This window comes from Microcaecilia unicolor, chromosome 11 (genome assembly GCF_901765095.1).
Source record: "Microcaecilia unicolor chromosome 11, aMicUni1.1, whole genome shotgun sequence".
NCBI lineage: Eukaryota > Metazoa > Chordata > Amphibia > Gymnophiona > Siphonopidae > Microcaecilia > Microcaecilia unicolor.
This window is the reverse complement of record NC_044041.1, coordinates 65,615,344-65,637,966: the sequence shown is the minus strand read 5'-3', so window position 1 is coordinate 65,637,966 and position 22,623 is coordinate 65,615,344. Positions and strand designations below refer to the sequence as shown.

General features: G+C 45.2%; 1 protein-coding gene across 1 annotated transcript in view; it reads right to left on the bottom strand.

Annotated features, from left to right (window-relative positions):
- The window catches only part of LOC115480407 (eIF-2-alpha kinase activator GCN1-like), a 130,620-nt gene that overhangs the window by 31,723 nt on the left and 76,274 nt on the right, over nucleotides 1–22,623 (bottom strand). Inside the window, exon 20 of the mRNA XM_030219070.1 lies at nucleotides 10,714–10,828. Coding sequence (XP_030074930.1) covers nucleotides 10,714–10,828 — 115 coding nt within the window. The remainder of the gene's footprint in view (nucleotides 1–10,713; nucleotides 10,829–22,623) is intronic.

Here is a 22,623-nt window from a genome sequence, read left to right as displayed (position 1 = left end):
TCATTCCATTTTATCGTACAGACGCTGATATTGTCCCAACTAGACTACTGTAATGCAGCATACATAGGCTGCAAAGAAAACCTACTACAATCGTTGAACTGTCCAAAACACAGCAGCGAGATTGATATTCAAAAAGCTGAAATATGATAGAGCAACTCCACTACTCACAATGCTACACTGGCTCCTGATCAAGGCCAGACTATTTTTCAAAACTAGTACAAACATCTTCAAAACACTGTTTGGCATGTCACCGGACTACATGCTAGACATGATCCAACTATCACCAAGAAATACAAACCAAGGAACCAGAGGTTACCTACTAGTTCACCTGCCCAGCTGCAAAAACATACTATATAAGTCCACCAAAAGGAGGGATTTAGCTACCTATGCTCAAAATGGTGGAACTCAATTCCCATAGTCATAAGAAGCATCACAAACTACCTGCTATGAGTAAAATATGCACTAATCATTCTGGAACAACAATACACAACACAACCTCTAACTGTAACACATCTTTTCATTTAAGAAAAGAACTAAGACATAACTTTTCAAGAAACCCAATGAATAACTAACTATAACACATCACCATTCCACCCTTATTCTGAATGTCTTCCTTCTATAACTGCTTGATTAAATCCTTTTGTCATCCTTGATATCTTTGTAACACCAATTGTATCTTTTTACCCTGGAATGGCGATGCCATAACAGGTCTTTGTAAGCCACATTGAGCCTGCAAATAGGTGGGAAAATGTGGGATACAAGTGCAATAAATAAATAAATAAATAAATATTTTGGCACTCCTGTAATCTCTGCCAGTTGGCACCGACTGGTGTTTGACTATTGTTTTTTCAATTTCTCTAGCATGGCGATTTTGTCTGTGAGCGTTAGATCTTTCCTTGGCATTTTTTCAGAGCACAGATGGAACACGACACACCCTGAAGCAGCAAGTGCACGCAAATGTAGTAGCCCATATAAATTTCAGTGGCTGGTGACGTATTGATGATGTTTTACATACGCTATTGCCCCAAACTGCACACTGTCCCAAATAAGCAAAACAGTTGCACTTTTACAACTGTGCTTTGTTTCCATTCTCCGGGTTTTAGGTCAAATATGTGGCCACCCCAATTAAACGGTGTCCCAATTAACCAGAATCTACTGTATAACCTTGACCTGATTTTTGCCATTTTAGAAGATAGACCATAGACGTCTGCCCAGCACTGGCTCTACTTCTCAACTACTGGAGTTGCTATTTTTTTTTTTTTTAATTTTTTTATTTATGTATTTTAATTTACATTCATGAGATAACATAAACATAAAGAAATTCAGAAAAATCAAGACTAATTGTATCATAAGAAAAACCTTATTAATTTTTGTCCACAAATTGGATCCAAGTACTATGTAAATTAATTTCAAATACATTTGAATAAAGGAAAAAAGAAAAAAGAAACGGAAGGGTTTCCTCAAAGGTGCAGCCGGTACATAGTACTTCGTATACTAAGGTCTTATTCTACTCTTTAGACAAAATAAATTCTAATAGTTTGCTAGGTTCAAAAAACATATAATTGGAGGAATTTAACGAAACAATACATCTGCAGGGATACATGAGAAGAAAGGTTCCACCTATATTTAGCAGCCTTAATTTCAATTGCAAAAATTCCTTCCTTCTCTTTTGTGTATCCCTAGAGAGGTCTGGGAACATTTGTATTCTTGCTCCTAGAAAACTTTCCTTAATATGGCTGAAAAACAATTTAAGTATATTATTTCGGTCCAGTTCAAGTGCAAACGTCACTATCATAGTGGTCCTTCTGTAATAGTCTCCAGTGACGTCTCAAGGAATTCTGTTAAATTTAGATTTGGTAAGACTGGATTTTCTACATTTCTTATGCCAGAAATATACTGAATCCTAGTAATAGGCGGGATATTCTCCGGGGAAATATGTAAAACATCCTTAAGATATCTTTTAAACATTTCTAACGCTGATATCAATGGGGACTTGGGAAATTCAAGAGTCTTAAGTTGTTTCTCCTTATCTGGTTTTCAAGGTATTCAATCTTCCGGGTTTGAATATTTTTTTCCTTAGAGACGGAAAAGGAAAAATTTTTAAAAGTTTGTATATCATTTTCAAGTACCTCTATTTTAGTTGTATGTATCTCGAGCTGGGCTGTACAGGAATCTTGAATTTGCTTAATTTCAGCCATTTCTCCACGAGTGGCGTTAGATATCTGCTGGAGAGTAGAATTCAGACCCTGTATTGCGTCCCATAAAATATCAAGGGTCACTACAGCCGGTCTTTGTCCTCCGGGAACTCAGAGAGATTCTCCTGTGCCTGAGAGGAAAGGAAATAAAATCCTGTCCTCGAGCTGTTCCCATAGGCGAAGAAGTCGCTACGGGGCCTCCTCTTGCAGCAGCAGGGAGTCCTCCACTTTCGGGTGTACCAAACTGCTGCTCCACCGAAGCAATCTCTTCTCTGGGTCTCGGGGGGGCTGTAATCGAGGGAGGACTCAATGTAACTCCCTCGGTACTAAGTTCCCGTTCTTCCTGGGTACCGTAGCACACGTTGAAGCCCCGGCGTTCGGGTCACCATCTCGTCTAGAGTCGCCTGTCTCATGGTGGAGGACACGGAACGGCTCGTGGAGGTGAGCACGTTGATTTTTGCTTTCCTTTTCCCCATAGCCAACTCGCGGGGCTCATGGGGGATACCACCCAGTCGAGGAGTCTCACTAGCGTCAGGAGACACTTGAACGCACATTCCGTTTCAAAACGCCATCTTGGATCATTACCTGGAGTTGGCTATTTAAGCACCACTCTGCCATCATAACACCACAGCCATTAAGTTTTGTTTTGACAGTATCCTCTTTCTATTTAGGGATCCTCTGTATCTAACCTATGTATTTTTGAATTCCATCACTGTTTTTGTCTCCACCACTTCCATCAGAAGGGCATTCAAGGCATCCACCACCCTATCTGTGAAAAAGTATTTCCTGGTGTTACTCCTAAGTCTACCATCCTGCAACCTCAATTCATGTTCTCTACTTCTACTGCTTCCCATCTCTGAAAAAGGTTTGTTTGTAAATAACACCTTTCAAATGACGATCATATTTTCTCTATCCCTCTTTTTCCGTAGATATGTACTGTCCACAAAATGCCTAGCCACCCACCTGGTGCCCCACGGCCACTTAGAGGGGTCTAGTCCCCAGCACAGCTCAGGTCCACATGCACCTGCTGCTTATGCTCTACACTAGCACCCTCCTCCCAACGACTGGGTCGCAACTGACTCTGAACGAGTCTCCCACTCTCAAATTATCCCAGTGATTTCTAGGTTATTGGGGCCACACTCCCAGAAGTCCACAGTTCCCAGAAAACATTCACAGACCCAACACACAAACCACCAGGATTCTTTATTAGTCCAGACAGCAGAGGCAACAAACCAAAAAGTGTTTATTGTATTAAAAATATTGAATAGTGAAACATAAAAAGTGCAGTCAGCAAACAATAACAGGTAACTGAAAGATGGATCAATTAAAAACTATCTAAAAAGTACCTGAAGATCAGTACATATAACTGTTCACCGAGCCTCAGCAAGAAGATCCCTCTCTCTTTTTTTCCTGGCTAAGACTGAAGCAAAAGCCCGTACTCCTGGGTAATTTCAAACTCCAGGCCAATCAGAGCCCAGGACAACATTTGAAAATAGCTGGTTACATCACTGCAGGCACTTCGTATTATCTATGTGCTAACTAAAAGATGGGAACTGTCATTCCTCTGTTAAGTTTTAAATATAAACATGCACCACCTGCTGGCCAAACTAGAGAAATACACTTCAAGGAATAATTAATACAAGTTACAGGCTTAAAAACACATCGTTTTGTCACATTTACCAATTAAGGTCTTCCAGTCTCTTTTCATACATCTTTAGGCACAAACCTCAAACCATTTCTGTCACCTTCCTCTAAACTGCTTCAAGTCTAAGTCCTTAGCAAGATACAGCCTCAAAAGCTGAACAAAAGAGACGAGGAGTCAAGATGGCGGATCTAGCTTGAGACTTTGCGGTAGCATGAGCTGAAACTCTGCTGCTTACCTTATTTCCCTCATTTGCTATCATGCCGCATACTAAGAGGAAGGGGGGTAGTAAAGGGTCTACTACCGCCGGCCCGAATACCTACCCCCGGTCAGCAAACGCTTCTGCGTTTCGTCTCCAGCACCCCAGTAAACTCCGGTGAGAGGGATCCTACTTGTGGAATTGTCGAAGGACCGACATCTCCCTTAGGGATCGAGACATCCTTGTCCCCACCGGACCTTAATCCGCCGCTTTGTCCTGCTATCCTTCAGACGAGTGAGGAGGACACAATGGAACCGGAAGTTGGTGACCAGAGGCCCTCAGACGGTGGTGCTCTACCCCAGGAAGCAGATGTTACGAACACGGAGCAGTCTGCTCCACAAGCGGTTATTCTTCAAACTATTTGGTCAGCTATCCAACAACTTACTGTTGCGGTTACAAAAACCTCACAAGAAATGGCTTTACTGGTAAATAAAATAGACTCTTTAACTTCAGCTCTTGAAAATGTTAAATCTGAATCTTCTAATCAGAAATCAGAAATTTCTTCTCTGAAAATGGTAACGGATGCCCTGATAAAGGATAAAATGAAAGTTTCTTTAAAGTTGGAACATCTTGAAAATTACAATAGACGATTAAATCTGCGGATTTTAAATTTTCCTGTTTCAATTGGAATCTCACCAATTGATTTCCTGAAAAAATATTTGCTTGAAGTCCTGGCATATCCCCAAACTGCAATACCACCAATTAACAAAATCTATTATCTGCCTGACTCTAAGAATTCTAAGGTAAATGCAACTGAAAATAACCGAAATTCTGAATTGAATTTACAAGATCTATCTGCTTTGCTGGAAGAATCTATATCAGAGGTATCCACACGAAAGACCCTTTTGGTGTCATTTGTCTTTGAACAGGACATGAATGCTTTATTAAGATTATATTTTAAAAATTCCCATAAAACGTTTTGTGGACAAAAAATCTGGATTTTTCCGGATGTGATTAGATGTACACAAGATCGCAGAAAAGCTTTTCTGACTTATAGAGAAGAGGTTAAAGCAATGGGAGCTACGTTTCTGTTGGCATTCCCATGTAAATGCTGTATTAAATACTTGGGTAATAAATACATCTTTTTGAGCCAGAGGTGCTTAAATTGTTCATAGAAAGTAAAAAGTTGCCCAGATAGTTTGTTTTGAGCAATTAAGGTATAAAATATATAATGCTGGGGGTTTAGAACCAGGCCATTTATCCTTAAAATATTTCCTTTCTTTTTCTCCTTAAATCAGCTCCTCCCCTTTAAACTGGATTGGGGTCTAAGAAAGCTAAAATTATTTCTAATTATGTATCTTTTGCTTTTTGGAGGATGCTAAGTTTTGGTATGTTTGATATTTTCTGTTTGTACTGATTATTATAGCAATCTCTTTAATAATTACTGCTGTATTGCCATTTATAAGTTGATCTTGTAAATTATAAAAAAAAATTAATAAAGAAATAATAAAAAAAAAAGCTGAACAAAAGCGGTTTCATCAACTACTTGTACAGGAGTATTATCACTTTTCTTCTGCTGGTTATGTCTCTCTCAATGCTGCCAAATTTCCAAGTTTATTAGGTGCTTGCTATATTGCTCGTACAGCAGTCCATCCGAGTAGCTCACATTTCTAAATCTGGGGTATGGGGGGATATAGGTAGACTGAGTAGATGACAGATAGAGGGAGGGGAGAAAAAGAACTACAATCTATGATAAAGTAGAGGGGGAAAAGGATAGATGTTTCACAGTGTGCCCTTCAGGTCACCACTGGAATAGATGTACGAGTCATATATAGGTATCATTAAAGAGAAAGGTGTTTAGATCTGATTTAAATGTCTTAGGTCTGCAGATTTAAATGAGAGGAAGTGCTTATTATCCTATTTTTTTTGCTTAATGTCAACATGAAAGTATTGGTAACAATTTTGTAGGGCAGACTGGAGGCTCTACTCCCTTTCTTGGTGCACCAAGATCAGACAGGGTTCATTAAGGGTCAGACAGTCACAGACAACACCTGCTGTCTGTTTAATATTCTACAAATAGATGAAAAAGGACATGTTGTGGTGCGGTGTTGTTGCTGAACGCTAAAACAGCATTTGATAGGATGCACTGGCCATTTGATTTTTCTCTCGTGTAAGGCCAGCCTCCAAAATGAGTTTCTGGGATAGACAGCTGCTCTATACACCTCTCCTTGAGCTAGGCTTTTAATTAATGAGGCATTGTTGGTGCCATTCTAGATACATTGTGGAATGGAGACAGGGTGCCACCCTTTTGCTCACACAGTTCGATTTTGCCACTGAGCCTGTAGCACAACTCGTAAGAGATTCACGTTCAATTAGAGAAGATTGTAGCGGAGGGAGTAGAGCATAAACTCTGTACGTATGCAGATGTTTGTTTTTGGCTCAGCTTGATACTTCAGGTGTATATCTCATACAATACTTAAGGGATGTGGTAAAGTGTCAGGTTACTAGATTAACTTTGATAAATCAGAGATATATGTGTTGGAGATGTGCTGGCATATGCCCACTGCATTGTGCCAAATTTGTGTAGTTTTATCTTTTCAATATTTAGGTTGTGCATGGATTGGTCTTATCATTGGGGGGGGGGGGGGGGGGGGGGGGGGAATGACAGAATGAATTTGGTGAAAATGAACGTTCTGCCATGGCTGTTATATCTGGTTCAGCATTTTCACTGTTGGGTTCCACAAGTGGCCTTTCAGGCTTTGAATGGATAGCTCTCCAGTTTTATCTTACAGTGCAAAAGCCTACAGATTGGATTTAGTACACTGTGTTGGATTAAATGGGAAGGAGGTATGGGATTACCTCATTTGGAATTAAATTGCTGGGCATCTTGGTTAATTGGGACAGTGAGGTGGAGCCAGCAGACTGATCGGGTGAGGTGGCTTCAGCTTGAGGGGGCACACACAGGTAAAGGAGTTTTCTCTTTCACTATTGTTGATGACATCATCGCATACTCAGGACATTTGGAGGACACTGAAGGCTTGTTCAATAGCAGTGCACCCAGTTGAGGTGTGGTATTTCTAATCTTTCCTTTGGCATGAAATCCAAGGTTTTTCTACAGTATTTTCTGGCCAGAGATGGGGGAGTGGGAGCAGAAAGGTCTGCAGTTCTTATAGCAAATAACCCAAGGTGTTTTGAGAGTTGGTTGGGGAATTTGGCCTGGATGCGTAAACTGAAGGCTTATATAGGCAGCTTACTGCTGCACTGTGGTGTTTGGGTTATAAGGGTTGGCAATATTGGAGGCCTATGCCCTTGAAGTTGTTCATGCATGCTTCAGGTCTGGAACATCCTATAAAATAATTTGCACCTCCAACGTTCCATGGCTGGCTGGCTGGCTGGGTTCGTAACATCTCCTGACGTCAGCCAGCCTCCAGCGTTCCATTCCTCCTCAATGTCCCGCCCTCGCGTCAAGACGTAATGATGACAGAGGGCGGAACAGTGAGAGGGAAGGGAACGCTGGAGGCGAGCTGACATCAGGAGGGATGTTACGAACGGAATGGAAGCCAGTGCCAGCCAGCCAGAAAATGTTCAGGTACAAATAGAGGGGAGGAGAGAATTGCGGGACATCGAGGGGAGGGGAGGGAGGGAGGGGGAGGACAGGGCAGAGAATTGATGAACATGGATGGGAGGACAGTAGAGGAGAGAATCGCGGGACACGGATGGGAGGGCAGGGAAGAGGAGAATCACTGGAAATGGAGGGGATGGGAGGGGAGGGGAGGGAAGAATCGCTGGACATGGAGGGGAGGGCAGGGGAGAGAGAAAAAAAAAAGCTTACATGACAGCCTTCCTAGGGCCAGTTTCATTGTTGAGGAAATGGGTATGGTTCCAGTAGTATTTCCATATATTACATATTGGTTGATGCTACTACTTCTCTGGCATCTCTCTGATGGGTAGTGAAGCAACTGGAATGAGGATTTGCAAAAGTCTTTGGATAAGTTGGATTCGGAGATCATTTGGCCAGTGGCTCATTCAGTCTCCATATGTTGCCATAGGGTTGAACTTACGGTGTGATTATTACACCTTACTTACAGATCTCCTTTGTTCTATGCTCAGCATGCTGGAACCCCTTCGGCTGAATATTGGCAGGGGTGCAGGGAACATGGTAACTTTTCACATGTGGTGATCCTGTCCTATAGCGGCACTTTTTTGGAGGCAGATACATTATTTTGCTTACTGGCGTACTGTTGTGATCTAGACTTACAAGGGGAGGATCGGGAATTGGTACGTTACCTCATTCATGCAGCACAGCACACCACTGCTACTTTCTGGAAGGAAGCCCTGGCCTTTGCTCATTGGTCCGGACAGGTGGTGAAGACTGCTTCCATTGAAAAGCTCTCTTACTTTCTTAAAGAAAAAAACTGATGTGCATAACCAGCTGTGGTCTAAATATTGGAAAAGCTGTGAAAGAAATTTGTTGATAGGTGTTCTCTCTCCTATTCTGTAATGATTTCATACATAAAGCATGATAATGACTGGGTAATATTTAGGGCTGCACGTTAACACTGTGATTATCATGTCACTTAATCATAATTGAGAAAATTAATTGCAGCTTATAAAATAAATTATGGTTAATTTTATTTGATATACCGCTCGTCCTTTAAGACAATAACAAAAGCAGTGTACAATAAAAACAAAACTTAAAAATAGAGTGCAGAAAAGAACGATAATATTAATTAAAAGAACAAGTATAGAGAGTACAATGTCAGTAAGAGCAGAAAGTTCAACTTAAGCTCGAAGTAAAAAGAACGAACGAATGACTTGCACGTTCAGTGAATCCTGGGAGGGGCTGATCAATTAATATATTGTGTTAAAAGCGCTTTCAAACAGATAGGTCATAAGAAGGGCTCTAAATCTTTGATAGGAGGATTCTAAACGTAAATAGGAAGGGAGGGGAGTTTCCATAAACGGGGTGCTGTGTAAAAGAAAGTCCTAATTGTAGTTGATAATGCGCTTGTTGTAAAGATGGGTGTCTTATGTGCAAATCATTAAGACCGTGAAGAGTTCTAGATGGTGTATAACATTGAATTAGCAAAGAAAGATAGGAAGGGGTGTCAGCATGAATGGCCTTGTGTGCAACAGTAAGGATCTTAAACTGAATATGAAAAAAGATAGGGATCAAGTGGTGATATATGAGAAATATATTCGCTTTAGAGAGAATACAAATGGCTGTATTTTGGATAGTCTAAAGACAATGTAGCAGGTAATCAGGGAGAACGGAATAAATTATACTGTAATAATCCAAGTGTGAAATCAGAAGAGCATAAAGAAGAGTTCTGAAAACGACGTATGACCACCTAAACGTCCGGCAATCACTAAAAACCAACCTGTTTAAAAAGGCATACCCTACCGATCCAACTTAAATGCCTAATCTCTGCAACACAACCAAACTAAAGCATGTAATGGAGATAACACAACTCTTCCGTTCTCCGATTTCCTAATGTGGCTGTGCCACATGAACTTGATCTTACCACATCACCCTGTATTTGTTCACACTGGAGCCTGCAAAGGCCCCTCCGGTACTATGTAAGCCACATTGAGCCTACAAATAGGTGGGAAAGTGTGGGATACAAATGTAACAAATAAATAAATAAATCTAGATGTTTAACATGCATGAGGGTACATTTATAAAGCTTTTGACAATGTAAACACCCGTTTTACGTGTAGAAAAGGGCTTTTATAAAATTGTGTGGCAGACTGTATGTCGGGTTGGAGGGCTTTTGATGTTAAGAAGTCATGGATAATGGATGCCTATCCCTTCCTGGGGTAAGGGGGGGGGGTAGGTGGGGAGGGAGGTATTGGTAATCAAGCTAATTAAGGGCAGCATGATTTGCTATTGAATTTATCTTAAAGATCGTTGATGTGCCAGATGGCACCGTCTAACATGCTGGCCTGTTAATAATCAGGAGGGCAATGCAACTTGGGGGGGGGGGGGGAAGAATGGTTAGGGTGGGGATGGGAGTAAATTGGAAAATTTTGATGAATAATTAGTGCACTTTAACAATTGCAAGTGTGTATCGATATTTGGATTGTTATACGTTAAGCTTGTTGGCTATGCTTAGTATGTTGAGCCATCAATAAAAAATGTTGAAACAGTAAAATTGTGTGGCAGAATAAGTGCATATGAGTACACATGCCAAAACTGTGCGTTGCACATAGGCATTCCCAGAGGCATAGTTACAGCACAGCAGGAAAGGAAGTTCAGTGTATGCACATTTTATACAAATAATGCAGGTATATGCCAGAGACATCTTCTTTGGAGCAGGTGTAAACGTGTTCCCGAATACATCTACTGGGGCTAGTTCTGAGAATCTAATTTATAAAGGCATATAGGCGCTTATGTTGCCCTTTTACAGCACACATAGAACAGGTGCTTTTTTAGAAAAATTCTATAGATGCCTTGTTAAGAAATTACCCACAAAGTGTCTGAGTTAGAGATGATTTGATTTTGCACTACAGAATACTTAAACCATACACTGCCTACTCTCCAACAGCCTCCAATATCACTCCAACATAGAAAACATATTAGAAACAAAACTTACCAATGGAGAAGAACTTCACAGGATTAAAAAAAAAAAAATGGAAAGTTTACTTAAATATTTGAAATTTGTTTATGTCAGTACCTCATCATGCCCCAACATGCCCAGCAACACTGTGACAATGTTCTTCCGGATTGTTGCATCCACCTTGGCACCAGCACCTCGAGCAACAAATCTTGTGGCTTGCAGCATAGTTTCCCTATAAGAGGAACCAATAATTTGCATTACATATCTGTGTATCAGAACATCAGGGGAAGAAAGAGTAAGACTCTGCTGCTGCTAGCTACACCCTGTAATAACCCATGAAAAATTATTCCTCATTGTACCTTTAGACCAGTTCAGATGTGTGAGTATACCTTCCCCTACCAGCAGACAGCGACTGATAACCCCAGACAATGACATAACCCAATACTGGTTCATAGGCATCACCATACTAAGATAGAGTGTCTCCAACAGTGGCCAATTCAGGTTCCCAGTACCTGGCAGGATCCAGGATCCTTTGCAATCTACAGCCAGGCAATATTTCTCAGTCTCCAGCAAATGGTAGTCAGGTAGATTTGTGCAGCCTGAATCTGGTCAGGATGACAGGTGGGACAGAGTCACCTTGGAACTCTGAGTTGCCTAAAGGAGTCTTTTGAACACCACAAAAAGTAAAAGAGAAGAATAAGAGTTGGGCTAGGACTGGCTGTTTCACTCCACACACCCAAGGGTTGCTGGGTCCCCAGTCCTGCTGTACTGGAATAGCTACTGAGTCTGTGGGAGGGGTTTCTGAGTAGTGTTAAAACTGGGAGCAAAAGACACATATCAGAAAACAAAAGCAAAGCACTTCTTTGCTCTGCAGTGGCAGCAGACAATGGTAACAAGTCTCAGAAAGGGGGTTGAGAGAAAAAGATGATCAGGGCAGCGCACGCCGTGAATCAGGATGTCCGAGGCCACTGAAGGCAGAAGCATGGAAGCAAAAACCAAACGCGGACAGTGCTGTGCAGCTTGCAGCTACCACCCCTTGAGTATTTCAGCATTTGGCTGGTACAGCGAATACAATGGAAAGCACCAGGTGGTGCAAGAACAGTTCAAGGACCCAGTCCTGAATGTAGCAAAGTGCTGTATGGCAATGGAACAGAGTGGGCTCCTGAGAGAAGTAGAAGCCCTGTGGGTACTGGATGCCTGATTTTGGCAAGAATCACTGCCATTTGGGTGAGGCTGCCCTGATGGTTGATCAGGGGAATGGGGGCCCTGCCTTAAGCCCAGTGGCAGCCCTACCATTAGGTCAACTGAGGCAGGGGCCTCAGGTGGCACTCTTCCTGAAATGGCATCTCCTCCTTCCTTCCTCCACTCGCTTCCCCGAGTTTACCTTCTTTTTCCATTTACCAAAAGGTGACGGTGGCAGCGATTCCCATACGCTGACCTGCTGCCAGCATTGGCCTCTTCTCTTTACTGTGGCCCAACTCTCTGATGTAACTTCCTGTTTCTTCAGAGGCAGGCCACAGTAGAGAAGAGGCCGGTGTCGGCAGCAGGGCAGCATATGGGAATCAGTGCCGTCGCCTTCTGGAAAATGGAAAAAGAAGGTAAACTTGTGGACAGGGGTAGATGCCAGACTGTGGCCTGGGAGGGGAGCAACATATCTTCCCTGCCTCTGATGGCATTTTGCATTGGGACGCCCATACTTAAGCCCTTTAGAGGACAGATATCCTGATTTCAGCTGCAACAAAGAAATGGTACCGCTGGCTGATGCACATTTTAGCCCAGAATGTGTTTTATTAATGCATTAGCCCAGTATTCTTCAATGCAAGGCATGGGGGCCTCTGTGGTGGCCCTCATTGCCTGTGTTTTTCATGCTACTCTGCCTCTCTACCCAGGCTCAGGACAGAAACAGGAAAGTGGATTTGAGAGGGGGGGGGGGGAGAGTGCATTTGGAAATGCTCACAACCTTGAGGATATTTAAAGACCACTGCACTAGACTTCCTGCATGAAAAGAGGCCTAGGAGCAAGTGGTTCTGAAGGTGCCACAGTCTAAGGAGGGTCCCTCGGCAAGAAACATTTTTTATCATGTAAAGTATACTGGGTGAAAGAGGTGGGTTTCAAAACTCTGAGGAATGATTTGTACAGTTCAACAATTTTTAGTGATGACACAATCAATACAAACCATGCGCTGGATAGCGTAACAACTGGATACAGTCAATTAGAGAAACTTCAACATTTGTTACAGACTATAAACTGTCATCATAATTCTTAACTAAACTGTTCAAAGCCCCCCCCCCCCCCCCCCAAAAAAAAAAAAGAAGAAAAGGGTGGGGGCTCCAACCAGGACAGGACGTGCGCGGCTCAAAGCCTCTACACCTAACAGGCAATAAAAATGCACAATGTTGTAATGGGGTGTCTCGACCTTCACCAAATTAAACATTGAACTAAAAAGAATTTAGGATCAGACTCCTGGCTCTATGTGGAAGACACCTGGCTCTGTGTGGAAGACACTCAACATATACATCCCACACTGCATGAAAAGTTTTTAATCTTCGAGGGGCCTGCCTAGCATACCTTCGCTCCAGAAGCATCAAGGTATGTAAGCGGTTTCTCCATGCCCAAAAGGATGGGGCTTCCTCTAAAATCCAGACCCCAAGAATCACTTTTCTGACCAGGACCCCAGCTTTCCGAAGAAACAATATATGTGATTGATTGCGGATACAAAAGACCTCATAACTGTCCAATAATATAGCTGCAGGAGAAAATGATAGGTCACATCCCAACAGCCTCCCCAGGTAATTTAAAACAGTACTCCAGAAGACCTTTACCCTCCGACATTCCCAAAAGGCATGAAAGAATGAGTTAGGCCCTTGTTGACATTTTTGGCAGATCGGGGACTCCACCGCCCCTGCCTTAAACATTCATTCCTGGGTAAAATATGCCCTATGTAAGTCCGAAATTGACACTCCCTCAACTCAACACTCACCGAGATCTCAGGGATCCGCTTGATAAGTTTTAAGGGCTCTATGAAGATACCTGACCTCCCCAAATCCCGACCCCACCTAGCAATAAGGTCATCATAAATCCGAGTCTGGGAGCTCAAATGTAGCGCTTCATGCAACCCCGAGACCGATAGACCCCCCCATCCCGAAATTTATCAAAAAATGTCTGCAAACGTACACCCAAGGACGGGACAAGGGCGACCTGGTCCAAAGAAAGTACATAATGGCGTAATTGAAGATAAGCCAACAAATCCCGTGCCTCTGCAAACCCCTTCGCTAACAAGGCCTCCCAGAGAACAACTTACCCTCAGAATTTAAAATATGCTGCAGCAATAAAACTCCCTTGTTCGCCCAACGAGCAAAACTAGCATTCTCTCTCCCAGGTGAAAATTGGAAATTGCCTCCAATCGGAAGCTGACCTGAAATGTCAGGCCAACCTCCCAGCCGCAAAATCAGGAACCGCCAAGCCTGACGCAACGAACGGAGTAACAAACTATGCCGCAGCCCAGGCGGGAGGGATCTCGATGAGCAGTGCAGGAGAGAGTTGACATTCCAAGGAGAGTAATATGCCTCTTCATAAGCTCAAGGAGTATAACCTTGTTCCTCCAATACCCAATCCCCCAAATGACGGAGTAAGCATGCATAATTATACACAGATAAGTTGGGGAGACCCAGGCCTCCATATTTCTAAGAACCAATTAAATACTTAAAAGGCATCTTCGGCTTCCGACCCATCCAGCAAAAATGAGATAGCATCCTCTAAGGCCTTTAGATCACGTTTTAATAACTTAAGGGGTAATAAGTACATAAGTACATAAGTACATAAGTAGTGCCATACTGGGAAAGACCAAAGGTCCATCTAGCCCAGCATCCTGTCACCGACAGTGGCCAATCCAGGTCAAGGGCACCTGGCACGCTCCCCAAACGTAAAACATTCCAGACAAGTTATACCTAAAATGAGGAATTTTTCCAGTCCATTTAATAGCGGTCTATGGACTTGTCCTTTAGGAATCTATCTAACCCCTTTTTAAACTCCGTCAAGCTAACCGCCCGTACCACGTTCTCCGGCAATGAATTCCAGAGTCTAATTACACGTTGGGTGAAGAAAAATTTTCTCCGATTCGTTTTAAATTTACCACACTGTAGCTTCAACTCATGCCCTCTAGTCCTAGTATTTTTGGATAGCGTGAACAGTCGCTTCACATCCACCCGATCCATTCCACTCATTATTTTATACACTTCTATCATATCTCCCCTCAGCCGTCTCTTCTCCAAGCTGAAAAGCCCTAGCCTTCTCAGCCTCTCTTCATAGGAAAGTCGTCCCATCCCCACTATCATTTTCGTCGCCCTTCGCTGTACCTTTTCCAATTCTACTATATCTTTTTTGAGATACGGAGACCAGTACTGAACACAATACTCCAGGTGCGGTCGCACCATGGAGCGATACAACGGCATTATAACATCCGCACACCTGGACTCCATACCCTTCTTAATAACACCCAACATTCTATTCGCTTTCCTAGCCGCAGCAGCACACTGAGCAGAAGGTTTCAGCGTATCATCGACGACGACACCCAGATCCCTTTCTTGATCCGTAACTCCTAACGCGGAACCTTGCAAGACGTAGCTATAATTCGGGTTCCTCTTACCCACATGCATCACTTTGCACTTGTCAACATTGAACTTCATCTGCCACTTGCACGCCCATTCTCCCAGTCTCGCAAGGTCCTCCTGTAATCGTTCACATTCCTCCTGCGACTTGACGACCCTGAATAATTTTGTGTCATCGGCGAATTTAATTACCTCACTAGTTATTCCCATCTCTAGGTCATTTATAAATACATTAAAAAGCAACGGACCCAGCACAGACCCCTGCGGGACCCCACTAACTACCCTCCTCCACTGAGAATACTGGAGGATATACAACCATTTAGGGAATAATACCATGCCAAAAAGTTGGATTCTGCCATGGATCGAAAGAGGAAAGTGTTGCCATTTAGCCAAAACAGACTTACAGTGATCCAACAAGACTGTTACATTTGCCTTATAAAGCATACCAGTATTGCGAGGCAGCTGAATACCCAAATACTGAAACGAAGTAGACTCCCAATGCAGAGGGAAAGGCCCATCCATTTCTCTTGAACAGACGACTTAGTAGGCATCAATATGGATTTATCTAAATTCAAACTGAAACTTGAAAAATCCCTATATTCTACAAAACTCTCCATCAAAGTCTCTAGTGAAGTCTGAGGCTCCACCACATGTACCAACAAGTCATCCGCAAACGCTGAGATCTTGAATTCATGAGGACCTATTTTTATTCCTTTAATATTAGGGTTTCCCATAATATCCCTAATCAAAGGATTCATAGATAACACAAAAAGCATAGGGGATAAAGGGCAGCTCTGCCTAGTGCCTCGATGTGTTTCGAACTCCGAAGATAAAACAGCATTTACCTGAATCCACGCATGGGGAGAGCTATGAAGCGCTGTAACCGCCTCAAAATAGAAACCTGAAAATCCATATCTACGCAGAACAGTAAAAAGAAATTTCCAATAAACACGGTCAAACGCCTTCTCTGCATCAAGGCTAACCAGCAAGGAAGGATCAGCTGTCCTTTCCATGCGTTCCATTGAGATGAGAAGCTTATACATATTATATATGTTACTGTACGCCCCTTAACAACTCCTACCTGCTGTTCCGAGATCAAATTCGGGAGCACCTTAGCCAAACGATTAGCCAAGATTTTCGCAAATAATTTGGTTTCCAGGTTCAAGAGAGATAGGTCTATACGAAGAAGGCTTTACTGGATCCCTCCCAGGTTTTAACAATAACACTATCTGGGCCAATTGAAGAGACTGTGGAAGGGTTCCCTCCGCCACGAACTGCATGAAAAAGGACTCCAAGGTTGGAACAATTGAAGGAGATAAAAGTTTATAAAATTCAGCTCTGAAGCCATCCGGACCTGGGGCTTGAAATAAAGCAGGCACCTCACCCATTTATGGTCATATACATTAGGCCCATACACATTACATTGTAATACGGGCTTTTCATTGAGGAATAACTTGAGAAGCAAAAATTTTCCCCGAGGATCCCTCCAAGTCTGATGCAGAACTAAATCCAGTTCCCTCCAAAAAAGCACCAGGAGTCCAGACTTACGATTTACAGCAGGTGACTCTGCTACCTGTCCCACCCACCAGCGTTTGAACTTCACATGCTCAACAGACGGAAGGTGAGTCTCCTGTAAGAACACAATGTCCGCTTTATGACGATTTAGGGTTTGCAAAATTTTCTGTCTCTTAATAGGTGAAGACACCCCATTAACATTCCAGGGTACCAATTTAACCCCCATCATATAATCTAATCCAGTAGAAAGAAAACAGAATCCAATGACCCATAGCCTTTGGGGGGCCGTCCCAGCGAGAAGCCCCCCAACCACACCCTCGCGAATGGTGATCTAGTCCCCAGCTGCGTACATCCCACCTCCCAGAAGGACCCCTCCACTCAAACCTAACTGTAACAAGAATCCTGAAGACTGTTTTCCAACTCCCCAAGGAAGGAATATAACTTCAGGAAACAAGAACAGCACCTAAAATCAGAATCATTGCAATACAGACAATCATACAGGGAGGGCTCATGGCTTCATCTGCTATGACTAAAGGAAAGAAAATTATCATGGTAAGAACCTAATTTTCCCTTCCTTGTCATCAAGCAGATGAAGCCATTACATATGGGATGTAACACAGCAATCCCTAAATAGGGTGGGAACAAGCCACACCATGCGCTAGCACCTGTGCTCCAAAATGCGCATCCCTCCTGGCAGCCACATCCAGCCTGTAATGTCGGGCGGAAGAGAGCTTAGAAGCCCATGTTGCTGCACTGCAAATCTCATGAAGAGATAGTGCTCCAGTTTCCGCCCAGGAAGAGGAAATCGCTTTTGTGGAATGTGCCTTAAAGGCTTCAGGCGGAGCCCGGCCAGACAGCAGATATGCTGAAAAGATAGCTTCTTTGAGCCAACGGGCAATAGTGGCTTTAGACGCTGAAGACCCTCTGCGAGGACCTGCAAACAGCACAAAAAGATGATCAGAGGTCCTGAAAGAATTTGTAATTCGTAGATACTGCAACAGAGTCCTGCGAACATCCAAAAGGTGCAACTGCCCAAATGAATCTGGAAACTCCTCCTCAACAAAGGAGGGAAGAAAAACAGGCTGGTTTAGGTGAAACACTGAAACCACCTTAGGCATGAAGGAAGGCACGGTCCGAACCGTGACCCCCCTGACTCTGAGAATTGCACAAAAGGGTCTCTACAGGACAGCGCCTGGAGCTCTGACACCCGTCTCGCCGAGGTAATGGCCACTAAAAAGACGGCCTTCAGTGTGAAATCTTTCTCTGAAGCACGCCGAAGCGGTTCAAAGGGAGCCCCCTGAAGGGCCTTCAATACTAACCCCAGGTTCCAAGCTGGACAAGGTGCCCGCACGGGAGAACGGAGCCGAAGCACCCCTCTAAGAAACCGTGGCACATCTGGATGAGCAGCTAAGGACACGCCTTCAACCTTGCCACGCAGGGAGGCCAATGCTGCCACTTGCACCTGCAGGGAATTATAGGCCAAGCCATTGTGTACACCATCCTGCAAAAAATCCAGAATCGGCGAGACAGGAGCCCGCAATGGAGAAAGCGCTCTTGAAACACACCAGACTTCAAACTGGCGCCAAAACCTGGCATAAGTCATGGAAGTGGAGCGCTTACGGGCCTGCAGGAGAGTAGAAATTACCTTATTTGAGTAGCCTTTATCTCTCAATTGCGCCCTCTCAATCGCCATGCCATAAGACCAAAGCAGCAGGCGTCCTCCATGGCCACTGGACCCTGTGACAACAGGTGCGGAACCAGAGGTAACGGAAAGGGAGCCTTCAACAGCATCTGTTGGAGGTCCGCATACCAAGGCCTCCTGGGCCAATCCGGGGCGATGAGCACCACTTCTCCTGGATGCAGCCGAATCCGCAGGAGCACTCCCCTATCAAGGGCCACGGAGGGAAGACATACAGCAAGCCCAGGGGCCAGGGTTGAGCCAAGGCATCCAACCCGGCAGAGCGAGGATCCCTCCGTCTGCTGAAGAAGCACGGGACTTTGGCATTGGAACTGGTCGCCATAAGATCCATCACTGGCTTGCCCCATTTGGCACATATCTGCAGGAATGCATCGTCTGCTAGTTCCCACTCCGCTGGATCGATCTGATGCCTGCTTAGATAGTCGGCTTGCACGTTGCTCTGACCTGCAATGTGAGCTGCTGACAGGGACTGTAGATGCAGCTCGGCTCAGTGGCAAATTTGTTCGGCCTGCGCAGCTAGAGCTCTGCACTGAGTGCCGCCTTGTCGATTTATGTAGGCCACTGCTGTCGTGTTGTCCGACATCACTCGGACAGCCAATCCTTCCAGGGTCACTTGAAAGGCCAGAAGAGCCAGAAACACCGCTTTCAACTCCAGGTGGTTGATAGACCACTCCGACTCGTCGGGTGTCCACAGACCCTGGCCATTCTTCCCCTGGCAATGTGCGCCCCAGCCCTTCAGGCTGGCATGTGTCACCACTAGGCACCAATCGTGGAGCGCCAGCGGCATTCCCCGCCGCAACATGCTGTCCGACAGCCACCACTCCATACTGAGGCGGGCCACAGGGAGCCAAGAAAGTCTGCATTGATAATCCTGAGATACTGGAGACCATCGTAGAAGTAGAGAATACTGTAGAGGTCTCAGGTGCGCTCTCGCCCATGGCACCACTTCCAAGGTGGCTGTCATCGATCTCAACAGCTGGACAATGTCCCAAGCTCGCGGGCGGGGCATCCTCAGGAGCAGACGGACCTGATTCTGAAGCTTGCACCGCCTTTGCTCGGGAAGAAACACATAGCCCGAGGCTGTGTCGAACCTGGCCCCCAAATATTCTAGAGATTGCGAGGGGGTCAGGTAACTTTTGGCCATATTGACGACCCAGCCCAGAGATTGAAGGACTGAAACCACTCTGGCTGTAGCTAGATGACTCTCTTTTTCTGATGAGCCAGTCGTCTAGGTACGGGTGAACCCGGATACCCTCTCGCCTGAGAAAGGCAGCTACTACTACTATTACCTTGGAGAAGGTTCGGGGAGCTGTGGCGAGGCCAAAAGGCAAGGCCCCAAATTGGAAATGTTTTCCCAACACTGCAAACCGCAGAAACTTCTGGTGCGGGGGCCAAATTGGTATGTGCAAGTAAGCTTCTTTCAGGTCCAGAGACGTGAGAAACTCTCCTGGCTGTACTGCCGCAATGACGGAGCGCAGGGTTTCCATGTGAAAATGCCGCAGTCTTAAGGACTTGTTTAGCTCTTTTAAGTCCAGGATCGGGCGAAAAAGACCCGCCTTTTTGTGGCACCACAAAGTAAATGGAATAGCGGCCTAAACCTCGTTCGGCGGGAGGCACCGGGGTCACAGCCCCTATCTGGCACAGACTGTGCAAAGTCTCCTCTACCGCCGCCCGTTTGGCGGCAGAACCGCATCGGGACTCCACAAACACGTCTCTCACCGGGGCATCGAATTCTATTCGGTATCCGTCTCTGATCAGGTCCAAGACCCACTGATCTGCAGAGATTTTGGCCCACTCCTCGAAAAAGAGGGAAAGTCTTCCTCCGATGACAGGAAACGAGGAGGGGGCCGGCACACCATCATTGAGAGGGTCACCCCTGAACTCCAGGCCTTGAACCGGCAGCTGCGGAACATTTGTCCGAGCGAAAGGAGTTTCTCTGCTGAAAGCGGGCACGCGAAGTGAACCCAGCAGCACGCCCTGGGCGGTACCTTCTAGCTTCACGGAAGCGAGGTCTGTAAGAGGAGCGGACTGCCTGACCCTTAAAGGAAGGCTTCGGCCTATCTTCGGGCAAGTGCTGAGGTTTGGAATCCCCCAGGCCTTTAACAATGTTTTCCAGCTCCTCACCAAACAGGAGGCCTTGAAAGGGCAACTTCACCAACCTTTGCTTAGAAGCCATGACCGCTGCCCAATGTCGTAGCCAAAGAGTGCGGCGAGCCGCCACTGCTACAGCCATTTGTTTAGCCGAAGCACTGACCATATCATAAAGGGCGTCAGCCAAAAAGGACAAGGCCGACTCCATCCGTGGAGCCACTTCAGATAAGGTCTCCGCTCCATCACCGGGCTGTTCCACTGCCTGCTGTAACCAAGCCAGGCAGGCTCTAGCAGCATAACAACTGCATGCAGACGCCCGAACAATGAGACCTGCCAAATCAAAGGACCGCTTCAGAGCTGAATCAAGCCTGCGGTCTTGAATATCCTTCAGGGCAACACCTCCTTCAACAGGGAGGGTAGTTCTCTTTGTCACAGCCGTGACCAGGGCATCCACTTTAGGCATTGCAAAGCGAGCCAAATGTTCCTCACTCAGAGGGTATAATTGCCCCATAGCCCTGGCAACCTTCAAAGGTCCCTCGGGGTCAGCCCATTGAGTCGAAATAAGTTCTTGGATGGAGTCATGCAAAGGAAAGGCTCGAGCAGGCTTTCTGGTACTAGCCATCCTTGGATTAACAGAGGAGGCTGTGCCACTCCCAGGATCTTCAATCGAGAGGGCTTGTAAGGCATCTGAAATAAGCGCTGGCAGCTCCTCGCGGTGGAAAATCCTCACCGCAGATGGATCATCAAGTTCCTGTGGCAATTCTGCACCCGACTCTGGTTCCTCAGCCCAAGAAGTTCTGCCAGACCCCTCAGAATCCTCATAGCCCGACCATGGTGGGGAAAAAGGGGGGGGGCGCCACACTCAGAAGGGGAATTAGCCCTTTTGCGTTTATCAGGAGGATAAGAAACAGGCAAAGCCAACTCCAAAAGGCCAGGATCCACCGGGGGGGGCAGGCAGAGGGTCCGAAGATCTATGTGGAAGAGCTCTTTTAAGCATGTACGCCCTATGCAGCATTAAAACAAAATCAGGGGAGAAAACCGCTCCCTGACCGCCCGGATCCTGCCCAGGGCTATCAGCTCTATTATTAGCCTCACTCAGAGGACCCCCCCCCCCCTGGATTCAGGGCTCTCCGTCGCAACGGAGGCCGCGCCATGTGGAAAATCCAAAATGGCGTCCGCTGCCAGCTCAGAGCGCAAAATATCGCCGCTCACCATGCTCGGGCCAGCTCTACCGTCTGTACAGCACGAATTACAGAGCCCTGCTGCTGATTTGCACTTGCCACATTTAGAACAGTGCTTTACAGTATCCGCAGCCATCGCCGAAAACAGCGGTAAAATTTAAAAATGGTGGTTTGCGCCAAAAACGTCCTGATCGCGGGCCCACCCCGGAGGAGTCAGAAAACACTCTTACCTCACTAGACCAAGTATCACAGCTCCGCTTCTGCAGAAGAATCTCAAGAAAAAAAACCTCTTTTCCAAGATCGCTGCGCTAAAGCGCGACGCGACTTTAATTATTTTTTATTTTTTTAACGCTGTGAGGAAAGCAGAGGCAAAAGAGGTAAATAAAAACACTCCAGAGGCTCAGATAAGTGGGAAAGGCAGGGAAAGGCGAACCAATGTGCCTGCATCCACTGAGTGGGAAAGGACAGGGAAAAGCAAGCTAATATGTCCACATCCACGGGGGCATGGGTAAGGCAGGGAAAGGGCTGACCTATGTGCCTTCAAAGTGAAGCTGCTATAGCCTCTAACACCCCGGCTAACAACTGGCAAGCCAGGAGCCACCCCTAGGCAGATTTTTGATGGAGCTCGAAGAAGCTGCAGCCACCCTGCTTGGGGAGATAGAGAATACTGAAGAGGCAGTGGAGCTAGCTGGCCATGAGGCACTGTGAAAAGTTGTGTGCTCTCTATCTCCCCCTGCTGGTTGATGGACACAAACCATACGTAATGGCTTCATCTGCTTGATGACAAGGAATCTACTTTTGCTTTGGATCCTGTGTATCATTACATAAGACACAATCATTCTTTGCAGTTAATATACACTATCAAAGATTGTTGGTACTAGCGTTATCAACTTGAGTAACACCAGCTTGCAGCATTGTTTGCTAAAATGATGCT